At 43.6% G+C, this 25,087-nt stretch overlaps 2 protein-coding genes across 2 annotated transcripts in view; one reads left to right on the plus strand and one right to left on the minus strand.

The window, feature by feature from the left end:
• The window catches only part of LOC311141946 (rap guanine nucleotide exchange factor 1-like), a 46,464-nt gene extending 35,711 nt beyond the window's left edge, over positions 1–10,753 (plus strand). The window contains exons 17-26 of the mRNA XM_084177464.1: positions 5,060–5,144; positions 5,341–5,433; positions 6,019–6,204; positions 6,491–6,575; positions 6,740–6,834; positions 6,993–7,071; positions 7,181–7,282; positions 9,106–9,203; positions 9,356–9,484; positions 9,650–10,753. Of these exons, the coding sequence (XP_084033590.1) occupies positions 5,060–5,144; positions 5,341–5,433; positions 6,019–6,204; positions 6,491–6,575; positions 6,740–6,834; positions 6,993–7,071; positions 7,181–7,282; positions 9,106–9,203; positions 9,356–9,484; positions 9,650–9,800 (1,103 nt within the window). The 3' untranslated portion in view covers positions 9,801–10,753. The remainder of the gene's footprint in view (positions 1–5,059; positions 5,145–5,340; positions 5,434–6,018; positions 6,205–6,490; positions 6,576–6,739; positions 6,835–6,992; positions 7,072–7,180; positions 7,283–9,105; positions 9,204–9,355; positions 9,485–9,649) is intronic.
• Positions 10,754–13,012: 2,259 nt separating this feature from the next.
• LOC311140889 (uncharacterized protein) lies at positions 13,013–20,530 on the minus strand (the record flags this gene model as incomplete). The annotated part of the gene is made up of 2 exons (XM_084176162.1): positions 13,013–15,055; positions 20,434–20,530. 2 exons carry the CDS (start codon positions 20,528–20,530, stop codon positions 13,665–13,667), a joined length of 1,488 nt encoding a protein of 495 aa, XP_084032288.1. The 3' UTR covers positions 13,013–13,664.
• Between the last annotated feature and the right edge of the window lie 4,557 nt (positions 20,531–25,087).

A 25,087-nucleotide genomic window follows, 5' to 3' on the forward strand; every position in this document is an offset into this window, starting at 1 on the left:
TCAAAGCACTTCATGGCTACAGACGTCAGTGCTACGGGTCGGTAGTCATTTAGGCAGGTTATCTTAGAGTCCTTGGGCAAGGGGACTATGGTGGTCTGCTTGAAACATGTTGGTATTACAGACTCAGTCAGGGACATGTTGAAAATGTCAGTGAAGACACTTGCCAGTTGGTCAGCACATGCTCGGAGTACACGTCCTGGTAATCCGTCTGGCCCTGCGGCCTTGTGAATGTTGACATGCTTAAAAGTCTTACTCACATCGGCTACGGAGAGCGTGATCACAGTCATCCGGAACAGCTGGTGCTCTCATGCATGCTTCAGTGTTGCTTGCCTCGAAGCGAGCATAGAAGTGGTTTAGCTCGTCTGGTAGGCTTGTGTCACTGGGCAGCTCGCGGCTGTGCTTCTCTTTGTAGTCTGTAATAGTTTTCAAGCCCTGCCACATCCGACGAGCGTCAGAGCCAGTGTAGTACGATTCAATCTTAGTCCTGTATTGACTCTTTGCCTGTTTGATGGTTCGTCGGAGGGCATAGCGGGATTTCTTATAAGCGTCCGGGTTAGAGTCCCGCTCCTTGAAAGCGGCAGCTCTACCCTTTAGCTCAGTGTGGATGTTTCCTGTAATCCATGGCTTCTGGTTGGGGTATGTACGTACGGTCACTGTGGGGACGACATCATCAATGCACTTATTGATGAAGCCAGTGACTGATGTGGTGTACTCCTCAATGCTGTCTGAAGAATCCCGGAACATGTTCCAGTCTGTGCTAGCAAAACAGTCCTGTAGCTTAGCATCTGCGTCATCTGACCACTTTTTTATTAACCGAGTCACTGGTGCTTCGTGCTTTAGTTTTTGCTTATAAGCAGGAATCAGGAGGATAGAGTTATGGTCAGATTTGCCAAATGGAGGGCGAGGGAGAGCTTTGTATGCGTCTCTGTGTGTGGAGTAAAGGTGGTCCAGAGTTTTTTTTCTCCTCTGGTTGCACATTTAACATGCTGGTAGAAATTAGGTGGAACGGATTTAAATTTCCCTGCATTAAAGTCCCCGGCCACTAGGAGCGCTGCCTCTGGATGAGCGTTTTCCTGTTGATTTATGGCCTCATACAACTCATTCAGTGCAATCTTAATGCCAGCATTGGTTTGTGGTGGTAAATAGACAGCTATGAAAAATATTGATGAAAACTCTCTTGGTAAATAGTGTGGTCTACAGCTTATCATAAGAGACTTCCTTAGTATTTGATTTTGTGCACCAGCTGTTGTTTACAAATATACACAGACCGCCACCCCTTGTCTTACCGGAGTTAGCCGTTCTATCCTGCCGATGTAGCGTATAGCCCGCTAGCTGTATGTTATCCATGTCGTCGTTCAGCCACGACTCGGTGAAACATAAGATATTACAGTTTTTTATGTCACGTTGGTAGGATAACCGTAATCTTAGGTCATCCAATTTGTTCTCCAATGATTGAAGATTGGCTAATAGGATTGATGGGAGCGGCAGTTTACTCGCTCGCCGTCGGATCCTTACAAGGCACCCCGACCTACGTCCACGATACCTCCGTCTCTTCCTCATGCGAATGACGGGGATTTGGGCCTTGTCGGGTGTCTGTATGATATCCTTCGTGGCCGCCTCATTGAAGAAAAAATATTCGGCCAATTAGAGGTGAGTAATCGCTGTCCTGATATCCAGAAGCTCTTTTTGGTTATAAGAGACGATGGCAGAAACATTATGTACAAAATAAATTACAAATAACGCGGAAAAACACACATAATAGTACAATTGGTTAGAGGGCTGTAAAACGGCAGCCATCTTCTCCGGCGCTGTTCAGCCACCAATTGTGCAAGTTCTCCCACTTAAAAAGATGAGAGAGGCCTGTAATTTTCATCATAGGTACACATCATCTATGACAGACACATTTGAGATTTTTTTTTCAAGAAAATCACATTGTAGGATTTTTTATGAATTTATTTGCAAATTATGGTGGAAAATAAGTATTTGGTCACCTACAAACAAGCAAGATTTCTGGCTCTCACAGACCTGTAACTTCTTCTTTAAGAGGCTCCTCTGTCCTCCACTCGTTACCTGTATTAATGGCACCTGTTTGAACTTGTTATCAGTATAAAAGACACCAGTCCACAACCTCAAACAGTCACACTCCAAACTCCACTATGGCCAAGACCAAAGAGCTGTCAAAGGACACCAGAAACAAAATTGTAGACCTGCACCAAGTTGGGAAGACTGAATTTGCAATAGGTAAGCAGCTTGGTTTGAAGAAATCAACTGTGGGAGCAATTATTAGGAAATGGAAGACATACAAGACCACTGATAATCTCCCTCGATCTGGGGCACCACGCAAGATCTCACCCTGTGGGGTCAAAATGATCACAAGAACGGTGAGCAAAAATCCCAGAACCACACGGGGGGACCTAGTGAATGACCTGCAGAGAGCTGGGACCAAAGTAACAAAGCCTACCATCAGTAACACACTACGCCGCCAGGGACTCAAATCCTGCAGTGCCAGACGTGTCCCCCTGCTTAAGCCAGTACATGTCCAGGCCCGTCTGAAGTTTGCTAGAGTGCATTTGGATGATCCAGAAGAGGATTGGGAGAATGTCATATTGTCAGATGAAACCAAAATATAACGTTTTGGTAAAAACTCAACTCGTCGTGGTTGGAGGACAAAGAATGCTGAGTTGCATCCAAAGAACACCATAACTACTGTGAAGCATGGGGGTGGAAACATCATGCTTTGGGGCTGTTTTTCTGCAAAGGGACCAGGACGACTGATCCGTGTAAAGGAAAGAATGAATGGGGCCATGTATCGTGAGATTTTGAGTGAAAACCTCCTTCCATCAGCAAGGGCATTGAAGATGAAACGTGGCTGGGTCTTTCAGCATGACAATGATCCCAAACACACCGCCCGGGCAACGAAGGAGTGGCTTCGTAAGAAGCATATCAAGGTCCTGGAGTGGCCTAGCCAGTCTCCAGATCTCAACCCCATAGAAAATCTTTGGAGGGAGTTGAAAGTCCGTGTTGCCCAGCGACAGCCCCAAAACATCACTGCTCTAGAGGAGATCTGCATGGAGGAATGGGCCAAAATACCAGCAACCGTGTGTGAAAACCTTGTGAAGACTTACAGAAAACGTTTGACCTGTGTCATTGCCAACAAAGGGTATATAACAAAGTATTGAAAAACTTTTGTTATTGACCAAATACTTATTTTCCACCATAATTTGCAAATAAATTCATTAAAAATCCTACAATGTGATTTTCTGGATTTTCTTTTCTCATTTTGTCTGTCATAGTTGACGTGTACCTATGATGAAAATTACAGGCCTCTCTCATCTTTTTAAGTGGGAGAACTTGCACAATTGGTGGCTGACTAAATACTTTTTCCCCCCACTTTTTCCCCCCATATACATATATACAGTGAGGGAAAAAAGTATTTGATCCCCTGCTGATTTTGTACGTTTGCCCACTGACAAAGAAATGATCAGTCTATAATTTTAATGGTAGGTTTATTTGAACAGTGAGAGACAGAATAACAACAACAAAATCCAGAAAAACGTATGTCAAAAATGTTATAAATTGATTTGCATTTTAATGAGGGAAATAATTATTTGACCCCCTCTCAATCAGAAAGATTTCTGGCTCCCATGTGTCTTTTATACAGGTAACAAGCTGAGATTAGGAGCACACTCTTAAAGGGAGTACTCCTAATCTCAGTTTGTTACCTGTATAAAAGACACCTGTCCACAGAAGCAATCAATCAATCAGATTCCAAACTCTCCACCATGGCCAAGACCAAAGAGCTCTCCAAGGATGTCAGGGACAAGAATGTAGACCTACACAAGGCTGGAATGGGCTACAAGACCATCGCCAAGCAGCTTGGTGAGAAGGTGACAACAATTGGTGCGATTATTCGCAAATGGAAGAAACACAAAATAACTGTCAATCTCCCTCGGCCTGGGGCTCCATGCAAGATCCCACCACTGAAATCCTGCAGCGCCCGCAAGGTCCCCCTGCTCAAGAAAGCACATATACAGGGCCGTCTGAAGTTTGCCAATGAACATCTGAATGATTTAGAGGAGAACTGGGTGAAAGTGTTGTGGTCAAATGAGACCAAAATCGAGCTCTTTGGCATCAACTCAACTCGCCGTGTTTGGAGGAGGAGGTATGCTGCCTATGACCCCAAGAACACCATCCCCACCGTCAAACATGGAGGTGGAAACATGATGATTTGGGGGTGTTTTTCTGCTAAGGGGACAGGACAACTTCACTGCATCAAAGGGACAATGGACGGGGCCATGTACTGTCAAATCTTGGGTGAGAACCCCCTTCCCTCAGCCAGGGCATTGAAAATGGGTTGTGGATTGGGTATTCCAGCATGACAATAACCCAAAACACACGGCCAAGGCAACAAAGGAGTGGCTCAAGAAGAAGCACATTAAGGTCATGGAGTGGCCTAGCCAGTCTCCAGACCTTAATCCCATAGAAAATCTGTGGAGGGAGCTGAAGGTTCGAGTTGCCAAACGTCAGCCTCAAAACCTTAATGACTTGGAGAAGATCTGCAAAGAGGAGTGGAACAAAATCCCTCCTGAGATGTGTGCAAACCTGGTGGCCAACTACAAGAAACGTCTGACCTCTGTGATTGCCAACAAGGGTTTTGCCACCAAGTACTAAGTCATGTTTTGCAGAGGGGTCAAATACGTATTTCCCTCATTAAAATGCAAATCAATTTATAACATTTTTGACATGCGTTTTTCTGGATTTTTTTGTTGTTATTCTGTCTCTCACTGTTCAAATAAACCTACCATTAAAATTATAGACTGATCATGTCTTTGTCAGTGGGCAAATGTACAAAATCAGCAGGGGATCAAATACTTTTTTCCCTCACTGTATGTATGTATATATATATATATATATATATATATTAGTCCAAAAATGGATGTAGCAACTAAGGATTCTAGCTGCGCTTTCTATAGTACACCCAGACTTTCCTTCCTCCCAAATGGAGCTCTGGGGAAGCGAGAGGATATTTAGTAATCTCCTTTGTGGTCTTCTTTTCCAGATCTTGTCTTGTACTGTGAGGCTTTCCTGACGACGTACAGAACGTTCATAACCCCCGAGGACCTTATCAAAAAGCTGCACTACAGATATCCTTTCCATGCTTCACTTCTCGCATGTGGATCCAAAGGGTTTCCTCCAACAAATCCTGCTTGGTTGAGACGATAGGGAATGGCTAGCAAAATCCCTACCACATCACTTCCCAAAGTCGTAGACACTCTGAATACTGTAAGATGTGTAATATACTTTGAGACTATTTGTTTGTTTTGCTTAACACCTCCACACATACACCAGGTTTTGTCACTGCCCAGACACCTTCAAGAAGAAAGTCAGCAAAAACACCTTCTTTGTTCTCGTCCGAGTGGTGGACGAGCTGTGGTAAGTTCTCTTGCCTGCCATTTTTTCATGTCCTTCAAATGACAGTGCAGTCAATGACGATTCTTATTCGCATTTCCTTTGGTCTGTTCTTGATAAAAGGGGGAGGGGTTAACCAATCATGATTACAGAGAAGCCAACTCGTCACTTTTCGGCTATTTTCACCATGTAGATCCGAAGAAAAAAAATTAGAGTTGGAGGGGTATGTTTCTCATATCAAAATAAATGACTGAGCACAGAATGCATCCCTACGCGTCCTACAAAGAGAATATCAAACAGAGTTCAGAGCATGATGTCAGATATCAACATGTGACAGCTGTGATCAGCCAGCCGCATCACCTACCAGCCAATAGCCTACTCAGCTGCTTCTCTCCGTCTGCTCTTTTTGCACATATCCATCAGTTTTCAAGTGTGATTTAGCCGTGATGGCGAGCTGGGGTGTGCAGTGATGGGGCTTCTGTTACATTTGTTTAATTATTGGAGCAGCTCGCAGCGCAAGTAAACACCACCTCGCGTCTTTTTCCTGTTTTTTTTTTTCACCTTCACCACCCTCTCTCATCCCTCCATCCCCTCGGCTGTGTGTGTCAGTCTGGTGGAGATGACGGAGGACATCCTGAAGCAGCTGATGGACTTGGTGTTCAGGCTGGTGTGTAACGGTGAGCTGAGCCTGGCCCGCGTGCTCCGCAAGAACATCTTGGACAAGGTGGAGCAGAGGAAGCTGCTGCGCTACACCTACTCCCTCAAACCACTGGCCGCAAGAGGTGTCGCCGCCAGGTAGGCCCGCCCACATTTAGTGGACAAGGATACTGTGACAGCTAAAACATCACAATCCTTTTCTCTGTATAATGGATCAATAAAGATATTATTCCAATGTATTTTATTATATTGTTTCAGAGAATGTTACGTTTGCAAAGGCATTTAGAAATGTTCAGCTCCGTGACAGTGAAGGAATTCCTTGTTGTTTTCTGAACATCAATGTATCACAGAGTCTAGTTCTAACTCTGGCCACTTTTCTTTCTAATTTCCTCCCCTCCCCCCCATTTCCTGTGTGCGGCTTTAGACCTGGGACCCTGCACGACTTCCGAAGTCATGAGATCGCCGACCAGCTAACTCTCCTGGATGCAGAGCTCTTCTACAAAATTGAGGTAGCTCGTCCAAGCATGTCTTTCTCCTCCTCCTGCGTATGCTCCCTCCTCCTCCTGCGTATACTCCCCCCTCCCTTCCTCCCCAACTCTCCCCCCTCCCCAACTCACCCCCCCCCCCCCCCCCCTCCCCCTCCACCTCTAAAAATAATGTATTTTTGTGACAGATCCCGGAGGTGTTGCTTTGGGCTAAGGAGCAGAATGAGGAGAAGAGTGCCAACCTCACACAGTTCACAGAGCACTTTAACAATATGTCCTACTGGTAAGCCTGCACCTCACATCTTCTCTTAGTCACCACGCTGCTTCTCTAGTCACCCTGCAGCACTTCAGTTCACTGCCCACTCCGAGAGGAAAGCAGCCAGGTCTGGAGAACATGTGGTGACAAACTGATGCATCTCATCCCCTTCGTGTCTCCCTCAGGGTACGCTCCATAATCATTCTGCAAGAGAAAGCCCAGGACCGAGAAAAGCTCCTCCTGAAATTTATCAAAATAATGAAGGTATGCCTTTTGAAATGTGGATACTTAAGAATGAGCAAACAGTTGTTTTGGGAGTGTTTGTTGAAAAAGCAACAAATTCTCAGGTGCATCTCCCTCCACTCTCTTGCAGCACTTACGGAAGCTAAATAATTTCAACTCGTATTTGGCAATATTATCTGCCTTGGATTCAGCTCCCATCCGAAGACTGGAGTGGCAGAAAACAACCTCAGAGGTGAGTTGGACTGTGGTCTAATCAATGTCCAAAGATTGCTCAGAAACATCAGTTTATTGTAAAACAATTAAAATATATATATATATATATATATATATATATATACAGTGAGGGCAAAAAAGTATTTGATCCCCTGCTGATTTTGTACGTTTGCCCACTGACAAAGAAATGATCAGTCTATAATTTTAATGGTAGGTTTATTTGAACAGTGAGAGACAGAATAACAACAAAAAAATACAGACAAATGCATGTCAAAATGTTATAAATTGATTTGCATTTTAATGAGGGAAATAAGTATTTGACCCGCTCTCAATCAGAAAGATTTCTGGCTCCCAGGTGTCTTTTATACAGGTAACGAGCTGAGATTAGGAGCACACTTTTAAAGGGAGTGCTCCTAATCTCAGCTTGTTACCTGTATAAAAGACACCTGTCCACAGAAGCAATCAATCAGATTCCAAACTCTCCACCATGGCCAAGACCAAAGAGCTCTCCAAGGATGTCAGGGACAAGATTGTAGACCTACACAAGGCTGGAATGGGCTACAAGACCATCGCCAAGCAGATTGGTGAGAAGGTGACAACAATTGGTGTGATTATTCGCAAATGGAAGAAACACAAAATAACTGTACAATCTTCCTCGGCCTGGGGCTCCATGCAAGCTCTCACCTCATGGAGTTGCAATGATCATGAGAACGGTGAGGAATCAGCCCAGAACTACACGGGAGGATCTTGTCAATGATCTCAAGGCAGCTGGGACCATAGTCACCAAGAAAACAATTGGTAACACACTACGCCGTGAAGGACTGAAATCCTGCAGCGCCCGCAAGGTCCCCCTGCTCAAGAAAGCACATATACATGCCCGTCTGAAGTTTGCCAATGAACATCTGAATGATTCAGAGGAGAACTGGGTGAAAGTGTTGTGGTCAGATGAGACCAAAATGGAGCTCTTTGGCATCAACTCAACTCGCCGTGTTTGGAGGAGGAGGAATGCTGCCTATGACCCCAAGAACACCATCCCCACCGTCAAACATGGAGGTGGAAACGTTATGCTTTGGGGGTGTTTTTCTGCTAAGGGGACAGGACAACTTCACCACATCAAAGGGACGATGGGTGGGGCCATGTACTGTCAAATCTTGGGTGAGAACCTCCTTCCCTCAGCCAGGGCATTGACAATGGGTCGTGGATGGGTATTCCAGCATGACAATGACCCAAAACACACGGCCAAGGCAACAAAGGAGTGACTCAAGAAGAAGCACATTAAGATCCTGAAGTGGCCTAGCCAGTCTCCAGACCTTAATCCCATAGAAAATCTGTAGAGGGAGCTGAAGGTTCGAGTTGCCAAACGTCAGCCTCGAAACCTTAATGACTTGGAGAAGATCTGCAAAGAGGAGTGGGACAAAATCCCTCCTGAGATGTGTGCAAACCTGGTGGCCAACTACAAGAAACGTCTGACCTCTGTGATTGCCAACAAGGGTTTTGCCACCAAGTATTAAGTCATGTTTTGCAGAGGGGTCAAATACTTATTTCCCTCATTTAAAATGCAAATCAATTTATAACGTTTTTGACATGCATTTTTCAGTAATTTTTTGTTTGTTATTCTGTCTCTCACTGTTCAAATAAACCTACCATTAAAATTATAGACTGATCATGTCTTTGTCAGTGGGCAAACGTACAAAATCAGCAGGGGATCAAATACTTTTTTCCCTCACTGTATATATATCTTCAAAGCAGTTACTGTAAGGTAACTCTAATATGAACTCTCTCTACACATGTTGGTGTTGTGTTTGATGTTAACATGGACGACTGTCACTGTTCTGTTTACAGGGCCTAGAGGAATACTGCACGTTAATAGACAGTTCCTCCTCGTTCCGGGCTTACCGAGCGGCACTGTCAGATGTGGAGTCCCCATGTATACCATATCTGTAAGTCAAACTGCTAGGTTACGAAGTGTATGCACTTTGCTGTCACAAGTGACACAAATGTATTTGCACATCTACCATTTGTATTGCTTACTGTGCATATCGTCTTTATCGTACTGACTGTTTCTTGTTTCTTTTCCTCACACGACACACAGGGGTCTTATCCTCCAGGACTTGACCTTTGTCCATCTGGGCAACCCTGACCTCATCAACGGGAAGGTCAACTTCTCCAAGCGCTGGCAGCAGTTCAACATCCTGGACAGCATGAGGCGCTTCCAGCAAGTGTATGTATACAGTGGCCAATCTGGCTGTCGCTCTCATACAGATTTATGTTCAACGCACTTTTCTTTGAAAACGTAACAATTTGTTAATTCGTTGGAATTTGAGGATATTTTCTTTTACCACCTTTGCAATGTTTAGATGGTGTTTTCCCTCTCGCTCTCTCCCAGGCATTATGATCTGAAACACAACGACGACATCGTCTCCTTCTTCAACGACTTCAGCGACCACCTGGCAGAGGAGGCTCTGTGGGAGCTGTCTCTGAAGATCAAACCTCGGAACATTACGCGGCGCAAAACAGATCGCGAAGAGAAGACATAGGAACGTGTCCCACTGTATTGGACCTTGGGTCATTTTACAAACTCATCATGGAATTACAAGAGACTACAATATATGAAGGCAGCTAAAAGAATGGGAAGTTTTTTTGTTAGTTGTTTACAGGACCTCTCCGACTTGGGATTCTCTGTTTGGGATTGCACTAGGTCTCAGTCCGTGTGTGAGTAAAGCCAGTGAGAGAGACACTGTGCAGAGCACAAAGAGTTGGGAGGCTCGCAAAAAGATTCCACATGTTCACCTTTGTGTCGCCAACCTCATCCACCCAATGCCATATTATGGGTATGGTCCAAGCATTTCAGGATCTCACAACCCGAGACATTGTCCTGACTTAAACCGTATCATACCATTGGAAACACAGCTCAATGTCATTCAGTTTAGACTTTTTTTATACAGGACACCAGTCCTTTTTTTTGCCACAAACTGTGATGCCGTAACGCCTGACATGGCAGAGAACCGCTATTGGTGGTGCAGAACTTTGAGGCAAAGACACTCAAATCACCCGGGTCTGCTTCTAGACTACTGGTGGTAAAGATGCACATAAAATTAATTTTGTAGTTCAAGGAAGTGTTGTATGATGCTGTCTGACTGATGCAATGCCATTTTCCTTTCATTCTTTAAAAGGATGTGAAAAGGATACTTCAGAAATGGGGAGAAGTGATACATGACGTTCATATATGTGCACTTATAAATCTAATGAACAGAAAAGTGATGTGATTTGTGTCAAGGGAGCTGTACATAGCAGTGAACATTGCAGCAATCAGAAGTGGGCCTTAGGCAGGCATGTCCATAACAAGTCTCTCCCAAAGACTGAGGGTCCCCTCAATGCCAAATGAAGGCCTTTCTAGCGCAAATACAAGACGGCACATTATCCCTTGACAGAATCAACCCTACCAGACCACAGATCCCTGTGCAAATAAATAAAACCTGCAGTATTTCTACATGTTGTGTGTGCATTATTTATTCCTCCCTGCCATAGTCATACCATTATCAATCATCTGCTAACAGAGGTCACATAAGACAACACAGAAAAACATTTGATAAACAATGTTAATCTTACCAACAACAACAATGGCCTCCAGTCTTATGTCGAGGGACTCCTTGGCAACAGGTCAAAAAAAAAAAGAGGTACAGTGGGGGAAAAAAGTATTTAGTCAGCCACCAATTGTGCAAGTTCTCCCACTTAAAAAGATGAGAGAGGCCTGTAATTTTCATCATAGGTACACGTCAACTATGACAGACAAAATGAGAAAAGAAAATCCAGAAAATCGCATTGTAGGATTTTTAATGAATTTATTTGCAAATTATGGTGGAAAATAAGTATTTGGTCAATAACAAAAGTTTCTCAATACTTTGTTATATACCCTTTGTTGGCAATGACACAGGTCAAACGTTTTCTGTAAGTCTTCACAAGGTTTTCACACACTGTTGCTGGTATTTTGGCCCATTCCTCCATACAGATCTCCTCTAGAGCAGTGATGTTTTGGGGCTGTCGCTGGGCAACACGGACTTTCAACACCCTCCAAAGATTTTCTATGGGGTTGAGATCTGGAGACTGGCTAGGCCACTCCAGGACCTTGAAATGCTTCTTACGAAGCCACTCCTTCGTTGCCCGGGCGGTGTGTTTGGGATCATTGTCATGCTGAAAGACCCAGCCACGTTTCATCTTCAATGCCCTTGCTGATGGAAGGAGGTTTTCACTCAAAATTTCACGATACATGGCCCCATTCATTCTTTCCTTTACACGGATCAGTCGTCCTGGTCCCTTTGCAGAAAAACTGCCCCAAAGCATGATGTTTCCACCCCCATGCTTCACAGTAGTTATGGTGTTCTTTGGATGCAACTCAGCATTCTTTGTCCTCCAAACACGACGAGTTGAGTTTTTACCAAAAAGTTATATTTTGGTTTCATCTGACCATATGACATTCTCCCAATCCTCTTCTGGATCATCCAAATGCACTCTAGCAAACTTCAGACGGGCCTGGACATGTACTGGCTTAAGCAGGGGGACACGTCTGGCACTGCAGGATTTGAGTCCCTGGCGACGTAGTGTGTTACTGATGGTAGGCTTTGTTACTTTGGTCCCAGCTCTCTGCAGGTCATTCACTAGGTCCCCCCGTGAGGTTCTGGGATTTTTGCTCACCGTTCTTGTGATCATTTTGACCCCACGGGGTGAGATCTTGCGTGGAGCCCCAGATCGAGGGAGATTATCAGTGGTCTTGTATGTCTTCCATTTCCTAATAATTGCTCCCACAGTTGAGTTCTTCAAACCAAGCTGCTTACCTATTGCATATTCAGTCTTCCCAGCCTGGTGCAGGTCTACAATTTTGTTTCTGGTGTCCTTTGACAGCTCTTTGGTCTTGGCCATAGTGGAGTTTGGAGTGTGACTGTTTGAGGTTGTGGACAGGTGTCTTTTATACTGATAACAAGTTCAAACAGGTGCCATTAATACAGGTAACAAGTGGAGGACAGAGGAGCCTCTTAAAGAAGAAGTTACAGGTCTGTGAGAGCCAGAAATCTTGCTTGTTTGTAGGTGACCAAATACTTATTTTCCACCATAATTTGCAAATAAATTCATAAAAAATCCTACAATTGTTTATTTATTTTTAAATATAAGGACAGCGAAGGGCATACTCCAACACTGAGACACCATTTAGTACACCATTCCGATCAGAGGCAGTAGGGATGACCGCGTGTTCTCTTGATATGTCCATGAATTGCACCATTTTGCTGTCTTGCTTGAGCATTCTAAATGTAACTTTTGGGTGTCAGAGGAAATGAATGGGAGTAAAAAGTACATATTTTCTTTAGGAATGTAGTGCAGTAAAAGTTGACAAAAATATAAATACTCAAGTAAAGTACTGTACAGATACCCTGAGAAACTACTTTTGTAGTACTTCAAAGTATTTTTTACTTGTGCACCATTCTTCAACAGTCTGAGGTATGTTGAGTATCTTTGCTCCCGTTTGGTGGGATGTGCCCTGATCATATTGCTATTTAGAAAAATCCCCCATCCATGCACAGATATGGATTTTAGTTTTTATGCCCAGTCAAATAAACAAACAAAATCAATTATGTTCATTTAAATGTTTCTAAGAATACTGCTAACATAACATACAAAATGAGATACCTCCAGTAGAAGATAAGAGAATGAAAATAAATCTCAGGTTTTTAAGTTTCAACTTTATTTCTCATCTCCCAATTCTAACCTCTCTTCTAACCATTTTGAGGTTATGCCTTAATTTTTCACGTTTTATGAGTCATAATTTTGACATGCCAAGTGAATCCAAGTCAAAGCTAACATCTTATATAAAAAATGTATGCTGGAGTCAAAATCCAACGTCCGAATGTAGTGGTGGTGATTTTTAATTCCCACCAGTTTCCCAAGGTCAGTAGGACAGACGTAAAATAATGCAGCGAGTTGATGAGTTCAAGTAGCATCTACAGAGGACTGCAGTCAAATGTCCTGTGTGTCAAACTAATGAGCAGGGACCCCAGATATCTCTCTGTTAGACAACTATGTAGGCTTCATGCAACATTCTCAGCTAAATCATTAATTCAGTCAAACCACCCAAGAACCGTGTCTACACTTGAGAAAATTGAAACATGTACCTCTCAATCTTCAGTCTGATGCCCACACAGGGTACGGTCATGTTTTGTGTATTCTCTCTATGTGTCCTCTCAGGGTTTTATTTGTTTTGAAGCATCAATCCCAATCACTGCACTTACATATTTTCTCCTCAGTGTGTATTCTCTGACTATTTAATGCACTTGCATCACTAAGTATTTTCTAAAGACAGGACACATAAACCCTGAGAGAGTTGGAAACCAGTGGTGAAAGATTTGCCACTACTATGGCAGTAATGTCATTTCTCCCCCTCTGTGACTCCTCATATGCAATTTAATTATATGCTTATTCAGATTGGATTGCTGAGTGAAACATTTGTCACAATCCTGGCAGCGAAACGGTTTATCACCAGTATGAATCCTCATATGCACTTTCAGATTACTTATTTCGGTAAAATGTTTGTTACAAAGATGACAAGGATATGGTTTGTCTCCCGTGTGGCTCTTCATATGAGATTTAAGATTTCCCTTTTGAGAAAAACATTTCCCACAATGAGGACAGCAATGAGGTTTCTCCCCTGTGTGGCTCCTCATATGCTGTGTCATGTGTGTACGCCTAGTGAATGCTTTGCCACAATCATGGCAGCAATATGGCTTCTCCCCTGTGTGGCTCCTCATATGCTGTGTCATGTGTGTACGCCTAGTGAATGCTTTGCCACAATCATGGCAGCAATATGGCTTCTCCCCTGTGTGGCTCCTCATATGCTGTGTCATGTGTGTACGCCTAGTGAATGCTTTGCCACAATCATGGCAGCAATATGGCTTCTCCCCTGTGTGTCTCCTCATATGACGTGTCATGCAATCACTTCGAGTGAACGCTTTGCCACAATCATGGCAGCAATATGGCTTCTCCCCTGTGTGGCTCCTCATATGAGATTTCAGATTTCCAATGTTAGTGAAACGTAGGTTGCAATGATGACAATGATATGGTTTCTCCCCTGTGTGGATCCTCATATGCCTTTTCAGAACTCCACGTCGAGCAAAACATTTTCCACAATCATGACAGCGATGCGGTTTCTCTTCTGTGTGGCTCCTCATACGGGTCATATGTTTGGATTTGGATTTGATAGGTGATTTCAGATGGGACACCACGGATTTCCTGCCCTTAGAACTGATAAGGGAGCTTTGTCCTTTTTCTGTCTGCATCCTCTTTGATTTCCGGGTCTTCAAAGCTGACAGAGGTCCTTCACTCTCCTTCCAGTCCCTGCTCATGTTTTCACCCTGAGCTGCAGAACAGGCTGGATTTACTGCAGAGATGGGCTTATAGTCACTGGCTAGTTCTGATGAGTCCTCTTCCCCAGGTTCTGTTTTGATCTGTTCAGTGGAGGGGTCTCTGTCTTTGCATTCTTTACTTAGGGTTATGCTCAGATGTGAGGACTGAGTTGGGTACTCGTCAGACTCACTTTTCACACTGGAAGGAATGAATACAGAGTCTTTAGTATCATACTTCAGCTCTTGAAGTGGCTCTTTTCCCTGGCTGGTCTGGAGTTCCTCCTGTTCCTCTTTAATCTGTGTGGGCTTCGAGTCCTCCTGCCCCAGACTAAGGCTCCATTCTTGTTCACAATGCTGCTGCTCAGGGGGAACCTCTACTTTAGAGAGTGTGGTTTTCTGGAGGTCTGAAGGGAATGAGAAAGAATGTATTTGAAGTCAAAAACTGACATGAAATAAGTCTCTGTAAACCTTGGAATAGTTCCAGTTCCATAAGTGCTGCGAACAACTAAGTTACCGTTAGAATGCACATGAAAAGCTTTGTATGCCTATTTGGACCATTCAATGTAAATTTTTCAATACCTAACTTCATATGTACGTTACTTTGATGTTTGCAACAGAATGATCCTAAGGTTTACGTACACAGTTTCCCTCTGAGCCACCATAATAAATCACAATGTTCTTCAACTGGTTGTTCAGAACAGCATCGTTTCCGTTCAATTAAAAGTTGCATGTTGTGCCATGAGGCCTATACTATGACGCGAGTTGAACTCGGGATAACCAGTGACACGAAAGTGGCCTGGTACTTTTTACAGCAACGAATCCTTCAGAACTAACCTGGGGTGCGTTTAGTTCGATTAAACGTTTACTACATTGCTTCACGGTTTGTCCTGAACAATCATTTTCCCCAAAACGTTTTTTTCAACGTTCTTGAACAGACTGAGGTACAGTACATGACCAAAAGTATGTGGACACCTGCTTGTTGAACATCTCATTCCAATATCATGGGCATTCATATGGATTTGGTCCACCCTTTGCTGCTATAACAGCCTCTACTCTTCTAGGAAGGCTTTCTACTAGATGTTGGAATATCGCTGCGGGGACTTGCTTCCAGTCAGCCACAAGAGCATTAGTGAGGTAGGGCACTGATGTTGGGCGATTAGGCCTGGCTCGCAGTCGGCATTCCAATTCATCCCAAAGGTGTTCGATGGGGTTGAGGTCAGGGCTCTGTGCAGGCCAGTCAAGTTCTTCCACACCGATCTTGACAAACCTTTTCTGTATGGACCTCGCTTTGTGCACAGGGGCATTGTCATGCTGAAACATGAAAGGGCCTTCCCCAAACTGTTGCCACAAATTTGGAAGCACAGAATCATCTAGAATGTCATTGTATGCTGTAGCGTTAAGATTTCCCTTCACTGGAACTATGGGGCCTAGCCGAACCATGAAAACAGCCCCAGACCATTATTCCTCCTCCACCAAACTGTACATTGTGCACTATGCATTGGGGCAGGTAGCGTTCTCCTGGCTTCCGCCAAACCCAGATTCGTCTGTCGGTCTGCCAGATGGTGAAGCGTGATTCATCACTCCAGAGAACGCGTTTCCACTGCTCCAGAGTCCAATGGCGGCGAGCTTTACACCACTCCAGCCGACAGTTGGCTCCCGACAAACACTTCCCGACGAACAGTTCTTGTGCTGACGTTGCTTCCAGAGGCAGTTTGGAACTCGGTAGTGAGTGTTGTAACCAAGGACAGAATTCAGCACTCCAGTTCTGTGAGCTTGTGTGGCCCACCACTTCGCGGCTGAGCCATTGTTGCTCCTAGATGTTTCCACTTCTTAATAACAGCACTTACAGTTGACCGGGGCAGCTCTACCAGGGCAGAAATTTTACAAACTGACTTGTTGGAAAGGTGGCATCCTCTGTCAGTGCCATGTTGAAAGTCACTGAGCTCTTCAGTAACGCCATTCTACTGCCAATGTTTGTCTATGGAGATTGCATGGCTGTGTGCTCAATTTTATACACCTGTCAGCAACGGGTGTGGCTGAAATAGCCAAATCCACTAATTTTAAGGGGTGTCCACATACACTATATATACCGAAGTATGTTTGCACTGTTTGGTGGGTGTGGTGGGGTGTGGTTTGAAGCAATGAGTTGCGTATTTAAAGGAGAACTGAACCTAAAAAACGACTTCTCTGGTTGAAAATGTGGTATCGATAAAAGTCTGAAAAATGTATTCCAGTGCCAAAATTGACTAAGAAGTGAAAGTAGGATAATTCGGCAGGCCTGATCACAGACGACGATGAGACACCCTATAGGGAGGAGGTCAGAGTCCTGGCAGTGTGGTGCCAGGACAATAACCTCTCCCTCAATGTGAGCAAGACAAAGGAGCTGATCGTGGACTACAGGAAAAGGAGGGCTGAGCACACCCCCATTCACATCAACTGGGCTGTAGTGGAGCGGGTCGAGAGCTTCAAGTTCCTTGGTGTCCACATCACTAAGGACCTATCATGGTCCAAACACACCAACACAGTCGTGAAGACGGCACGACAACACCTAGTCCCCCTCAGGAGGCTGAAAATATTTTGCATGGGATCTCAGATCCTCAAAAAGTTCTACAGCTGCACCATCGAGAGCATCCTGACTGGTTTCATCACCACTTGGTATGTCAAATGCTTGGCATCCGACCACAAGGCGATACAGATGGTAGTGCGTACAGCCCAGTACATCACTGAGGCCGAGAGTCCTGCCATCCAGGACCTCTATACCAGGCGGTGTCAGAGGAAGGCCCTAAAAATGGTCAAAGACTCCAGACACTGAAGTCATAGACAGTTCTCTCTGCTATCGCACGGCAAGCGGTATCGGAGCGCCACACACACACACATTCACATTCCTTCACACTCTTCACATACGCTGCTGCTACTCTCTGTTTATTATCTATGCATAGCCACTTTACCCCTACCTACATATTACCTCGACTAACCCGTACCCCTGAACATTGACTTGGTACCGGTACCCCTTGTATATAGCCTTGTTATTGTTATTTTATTGTGTTACTATTTTTCATTTAGTTTATTTAGCAAATATGCCTTACTTCTTAAACTCTGAATTGTTGCTTAAGTGCTAGTAAGCATTTCACGGTAAGGTCTACTACACCTGTTCTATTCGCCGCATGTGACAAATAAAATTTGACTTGATGGGTATCCTATATTAGGTCATCCTACTATGACTTGGATAGATAGGAGGTGGAGGTTGCAAGCATAGAGGTAGATAATGTCTACAGTATCTAACTCTATGGTTGCAAGTCATTACTTGGCACTGATTCTCCTCATAGGCAGTCTCAATGAGTTTGACCTAAAAGTCATGTTGCAGCGTGAGTTGCATCCCGATTCTCCACCATTCTCCCAAAGTGTGCATATACAGGGCAGTTAGAGGGACATACAGTGCCTTCGGAAAGTATTCAGACCCCTTGACTTTTTCCACATTTTGTTACGTTACAGCCTTATTCTAAAATGGATTACATTTTTTTTAAATCCTCAATATACACACCCATAATGAGAAAGCGAAAACAGCTTTTTAGAAATTTTTGCAAATGTATTACAAATAAAAAACTGAAATACCTTATTTACATAAGTATTCAGACCCTTTGCTATGATACTCGAAATTGAGCTCAGGTGCATCCTGTTTCCATTGATCATCCTTGAGATGTTTCTAGAACTTGATTGGAGCCCACCTGTGGTAAATTCAATTGATTGGACATGATTTGGAAAGGCACACACCTGTCTATATAAGGTCACACAGTTGACAGTGTATGTCAGAGCAAAAACCAAGCCATGAGGTAGAAGGAATTGTCAGTAGAGCTCCGAGACAGGATTGTGTCGAGGCACAGTTCTGGGGAAGGGTACCAAAAGGTTTCTGCAGCATTGAAGGTCCCCATGAACACAGTGGCTTCCATCATTCCTAAAAGTAAGAAGTTTGGAACCACAAGGACTCTTCCTAGAGCTGGCCGCCCGTCCAAACTGAGCAATCGTGGGAGAAGGGCCTTGGTTAGGGAGGTGACCAAGAACCCAATGGTCACTCTGACAGAGCTCCAGAGTTCCTCTGTGGAGATGGGAGAACCTTCCAGAAGGACAACCATCTCTGCAGCACTCCACCAATCAGGCCTTTATGGTAGAGTGGCTAGACGGAAGACACTCCTCAGTAAAAGGCACATGACAGCCCGCTTGGAGTTTGCCAAAAGGCACCTAAATACTCTCAGACCATGAGAAACAAGATTCTCTGGTCTGATGGAACCAAGATTGAACTCTTTGGCCTGAATGCCAAGCGTCATGTCTGGAGGAAACCTGGCACCATTCCTACGGTGAAGCATGGTGGTGGCAGCATCATGATGTGGGGATGTTTTTCAGCGGCAGGGAAGACTAGTCAGGATCGAGGGAAAGATGAACGGACCAAAGTACAGAGAGATCCTTGATGAAAACCTGCTCCAGAGCGCTCAGTACATCAGACTGGGGCGAAGATTCACCTTCCAACAGGACAACGACCCTAAGCACACAGCCAAGACAATTCAGGAGTGGCTTCGGGACAAGTCTCTGAAAGTCCTTGAGTGGCCCAGCTAGAGCCTGATCGAACATCTCTGAAAATAGCTGTGCAGCAATGCTCCCCATCCAACCTGACAGAGCTTGAGAGGATCTGCAGAAAATAATTGGAGAATCTCCCCAAATACAGCTGTGCCAAGCTTTCTACAAACCAGTTTTTGCTTTGTCATTATGGGGTATTGTGTGTAGATTGATGAGGGGAAAAAAACAATTTAATGAATTTTAGAATAAGGCCGTAACCTAACAAAATGTGGAAAAAGTCAAGGGGTCTGAATACTTTATGTAGCCCATTACTGACAACTTCATGAGCGTAACGGCAGAATCTGTGAAGGTCAGCAGCAGTGAGAGGAGGGTCGAGAACAGTTTTTAAAAAAAATCTGGTTAGGCTACCTTGATCTCTGGCTCCCTCAAGTCATTTGTGTGTCTTAATTATGTAATCATAAAGTGTACTTAAATCAGACAAGCTCAGTACATATAGTTGATCTTATTTTTTAAAAACACTAAAATCTATATGGAAAACTACACGTCGTTCACCAAGATTTTTTTGGTCTGGGCCAGCCCATACCCCCATATCACACTCACAAACTGAAAATATAACGTGTGTACAATGAATTGCTTAGAGAGAGGTTTCCAAAGTATCACTTTCATTTGTATCCCCTGTAACTTTAGAATCGCTGCAAAGTTGATTCCTATTTCAGTCAAGTCTTTTGCCACGTTCGCATTGGTCAAACAAAAACACTAATAATTGGTTGACAAATAGTGCCTCCCACAATGCAGGTGATGGCTGCATGGTGCAGTTGGTGAGAAGCAACTGCAGCAACTTGAAGGTGACTTTATCAAAAACTGCATGACCTTTGATCACATGATTTTTGTCAAATTCATGAAGTCGACATGTAGTCCCAAGTCGGACAATTTTTATCTCCATAATGCAACAAACTTTGAAAGGTGGTGACCAAACATGGATGAAGCCTGAGCTGGAATGTGAAGCTAGCTAATTTCAGAAAGGCCTGAGTAGATCGCTAGATTCGTAGTATACCCACAGGCAAAAGGGAAACCTAGCTGAGAAACGCTCAACTACGTTCTCTTATATCGAGTCAGAGTTGAGTTTTGATAACTGGTCGCAGGATTTCCTAGCAACAACACTGGGTCACAATCAGTCGATTTTTGTGAAAATGTCAACTCTGAAAACGCTTACCTGTACCTATGTTTTCCCTGTACAACTGCGGTCCATCCGCGGGGTGGTGAAATTCATAAAACCTTTTATCGAATACAATCACTGACTTTTTACTCATTTATGTTGCTCAACTCAGCGCGAATGATCATGTGCCAATTGAATCTCAGCTTACGTAGTAAGCAGTACGAGCAACACAAATTAGGAAAAAGTTGGTTGTTGTACTTCAAGGCGACTTTGAAGGCATCTTTAGTATACCCCCTCTGGGTCATATTCATTAGTGCACACTGCAATTAAAGCTGAACTATGTAACTGTTTGGGCAACCTGACCAAATGTACATCAAATGTCAGTTATAGATCGGTCACTCATTGAAAGCAAGTCTAAGAATCCATATCTATTCTATGTATGCTATTTCTATGGTTCGCATTCTTACATTTCGTTTTTGCTTATTTTACTTTCAGTTTTGTACACCAGCTTCAAACAGCTAAAAATACAATATTTTTGGTCATGGAAAATATATTTAGACTGTACAAGGATTCTCTACACAATGACTGCTTGTTTTGTCACAAACTGAAATTAGGCGAACTATTAGAATTTTAACAAGCAGGAAATGGCGGAGCGATTTTTGCATGTTGCACCTTCAATACAATTCATACCTAGGAAACTCCGAAAGTTCGTGAAAGCAGCATGTGTATAACTACAACCAGTTAGCAATTCGGAAATGTCCTAGTTCCGAATAGCACGTGAACGCGGCATTACAGTGTCGAATTTTTTTTTAAAACTCAGTGACGTAAACTGATTTCATTAACGAAACGTTTTGCGACAGTGTGTGTGTGTGTGTGCACACTAAGGATACAACCTGCTTAACGGCCCGAGCAAGCCTACAGGAAAAACGTTCTAGCCAACGCTGCTTATCAAAAATACATTGCCAATATTTATAAAATGAATGTTGAATGGAGCGAGGTGAACAGTAACACACCTGCTCTATGTAACTTTATCTCAGGTTGAAGGATGAATTCAAGCATCCTCTTTAAACGGTCGTTCTCTTTAGATGGAGTAAAAATGTCCTGGTACTCTGTAATCGTATTTTCAAGGAGCCGCTCTAAATCCCTCGTTGAAAATCCCTTTCAACAACGCTATATTCGACATTTTTCACCGAATGGTAGTTGGTTACCAAGTTAGCTAGATAGTCCATCACGTTGTTATTTTCCATGCGGCCGAGATCGATCAATCGACTCCGACTTGAGGGTCTGTTGCATTGGAGACGCCCTGTGATTGACTAGACTGGAATACATGAGCGTCGATTTTGCAGTACCATAGACTGAGAGTAAAGGGCGCAATCCATGCAAGATACTCAAAAGGCTCACTTCTTCAATAAAATGAGGAGAAAATGGTCTAATGTGTCAGAACTGATTATTTCCCCCATGTTCTAACTGAGCTTCTGACTGTCGTATTTAAGGCCTGATTGCCATTAGAAATATGTTTTATTCATCAGGAAAACCTCCATTGACCCTCCATTTATTCTACGCTTACTTGATGACATGCAATTGCACACTGCACGGTATGACTATGGCAGAGAGCAAAACATAATGCACACACAACATGCAGAAATACTGCAGGTTTGATGTATTTGCACATGGATCTGTGGTCTGGTAGGATTGATTATGTCAAGGGACAATGTGCCATCTTGTATTTGCTCTAGAAAGGCCTTAATTTGGCCTTGATGGGACCCTCAGTCTTTGGGTATCTGAGCCAAACGCCATCCAGATTAAACAGGACAGGACCAGTGGGGTGGGGATGGGGGCACCTGCCTCCCAGGTAGATACTTGATATGGATATGCCTGCCTAAGGTCCACTTCTGATTGCTGTAATGTTGCTGCAATGTTCACTGCTATGTACAGCTCCCTTGACACATAAATACAGTTGAAGTCGGAAGTTTACATACACCTTAGCCAAATACATTTAAACTCAGTTTTTCACAATTCCTGACATTTAATCCTAGTAAAAAGTCCCTGTCTTAGGTCAGTTAGGATCTCCACTTTATTTTAAGAATGTGAAATGTCAGAATAATAGTAGAGAGAATTATTTATTTAAGCTTTTATTTCTTTCATCACATTCCCAGTGGGTCATAAGTTTACATACACTCAATTAGTATTTGGTAGCATTGCCTTTAAATTGTTTAACTTGGGTCAAACATTTCAGGTAGCCTTCCACAAGCTTCCCACAATAAGTTGGGTGAATTTTGGCCCATTCCTCCTGACAGAGCTGGTGTAACTGAGTCAGTTTTGTAGGCCTCCTTGCTTGCACACGCTTTTTCAGTTCTGCCCACAAATGTTCTATAGGATTGAGGTCAGGGCTTTGTGATGGCCACTCCAATACCTTGACTTTGTTGTCCTTAAGCCATTTTGCCACAACTTTGGAAGTATGCTTGGGGTCATTGTCCATTTGGAAGACCCATTTGCGACCAAGCTTTAACTTCCTGACTGATGTCTTGAGATGTTGCTTCAATATATCCACATAATTTTCCTTCCTCATGATACAATCTATTTTGTGAAGTGCACCAGTCCATCCTGCAGCAAAGCACCCCCACAGCATGATACTGCCACCCCGTGCTTCACAGTTGGGATGGTGTTCTTCGGCTTGCAAGCAACCCCCTTTTTCCTCCAAACATAACAATGGTCATTATGGGCAAACAGTTCTATTTTTGTTTCATCAGACCAGAGGATATTTCTCCAAAAAGTACGATCTTTGTCCCCATGTGCAGTTGCAAACCGTAGTCTGTCTTTTTTATGGCGGTTTTGGAGCAGTGGCTTCTTCCTTGCTGAGCGGCCTTTCAGGTTATGTCGATATAGGACTTGTTTCACTGTGGACATAGATACTTTTGTACCTGTTTCCTCCAGCATCTTCACAAGGTCCTTTGCTGTTGTTCTGGGATTGATTTGCACTTTTCGCACCAAAGTACGTTCATCTCTAGGAGACAGAACGCGTCTGACGGCTGCGTGGTCCCATGGTGTTTATACTTGCGTACTGTTGTTTGTACAGATTAACGTGGTACCTTCAGGCGTTTGGAAATTGCTCCCAAGGATGAACCAGACTTGTGGAGGTCTACAATTCTTTTTCTGAGGTCTTGGCTGATTTCTTTTGATTTTCCCATGATGTTAAGCAAAGAGGCACTGAGTTTGAAGGAAGGCCTTGAAATACATCCACAGGTACACCTCCAATTGACTCAAATGATGTCAATTAGCCTATCAGAAGCTTCTAAAGCCATGACATCATTTTCTGGAATTTCCCAAGCTGTTTAAAGGCACAGTCAACTTAGTGTATGTAAACTTCTGACCCACTGGAATTGTGATACAGTGAATTATAAGTGAAATAATCTGTCTATAAACAATTGTTGGAAAAATTATTTGTGTCATGCACAAAGTAGATGTCCTAACCAAGTTGCCAAAACTATAGTTTGTTAACAAGAAATTTGTGGAGTGGTTGAAAAACGAGTTTTAATGACTCCAACCTAAGTGTATGTAAACTTCCGACTTCAACTGTAGGTATTCCTCTTGTCCAGATGGGATAGGGCAGTGTGCAGTGTGATGGCGATTGCATCGTCTGTGGATCTATTGGGGCGGTAAGCAAATTGAAGTGGGTCTAGGGTGACAGGTAAGGTAGAGGTGATATGATCCTTGACTAGTCTCTCAAAGCACTTCATGATGACAGAGGTGAGTGCTACGGGGCGAGTCATTTAGTTCAGTTACTTTTGCTTTCTTGGGTACAGGAACAATGGTGGCCATCTTGAAGCATGTGGGAACAGCAGACTGGGAAAGGGAGAGATTGAAAATGTCTGTAAACACACCAGCCAGCTGGTCTGCGCATGCTCTGAGGACGCGGCTAGGGATGCCGTCTGGCTAGGGATGATGTCGGCCACGGAGAAGGAGAGGCCACAGTCCTTGGTAGTGGGCCTCGTCGGTGGCACTGTGTTATCCTCAAAGCGGGCAAAGAAGGTGCATGGACTCACTCCGTGTGCAATAATGGTGTTTAACATGATTTTTGAATGACTACTTAATCTCTGTACCCCACACACAATTATCTGTAAGGTCCCTCAGTCGAGCAGTGAATTTCAAACACAGATTCAACCACAAAGACCAGGGAGGTTTTCCAATGCCTCGCAAAGAAGGGCACCTATTGGTAGATGGGTAAAAAAAGAAAAGCATACATTGAATATCCCTTTGAACATGGTAAAGTTAATTACACTTTGGATGGTGTATCAATACACCCAGTCACTACAAAGATACAGGCATCCTTCCTAACTCAGTTGCCGGAGAGGAAGGAAAACAGGGCGGCAGGTAGCTTAGTGGGTAAGAGCGTTGTGCCAGTAACCGAAAGGTCGCTGGTTCTAATCCCTGAGCCGACTAGGTGAAAAAAAAATCTGTCGATGTGCACTTAACCCTAATTGCTCCTGTAAGTCGCTCTGGATAAGAGTGTCTGCTAAATGACGTAAATGTAATGTAATGTAAATGAAAACGCTCAGAGATTTCACCATGTGGCCAATGGTGACTTTAAAATAGAGTTTAATGGCTGTGATAGGAGAAAACTGAGGATGGATCAACAATATTGTAGTTACTTCACAATACTAACCTAAATGACAGAGGGAAAATTAGGAAGCCTGTACAAAATAAAAAATAT

Source organism: Coregonus lavaretus (genome assembly GCF_964263955.1).
Source record: "Coregonus lavaretus genome assembly, chromosome: 14".
Taxonomy (NCBI): Eukaryota; Metazoa; Chordata; class Actinopteri; order Salmoniformes; family Salmonidae; genus Coregonus; species Coregonus lavaretus.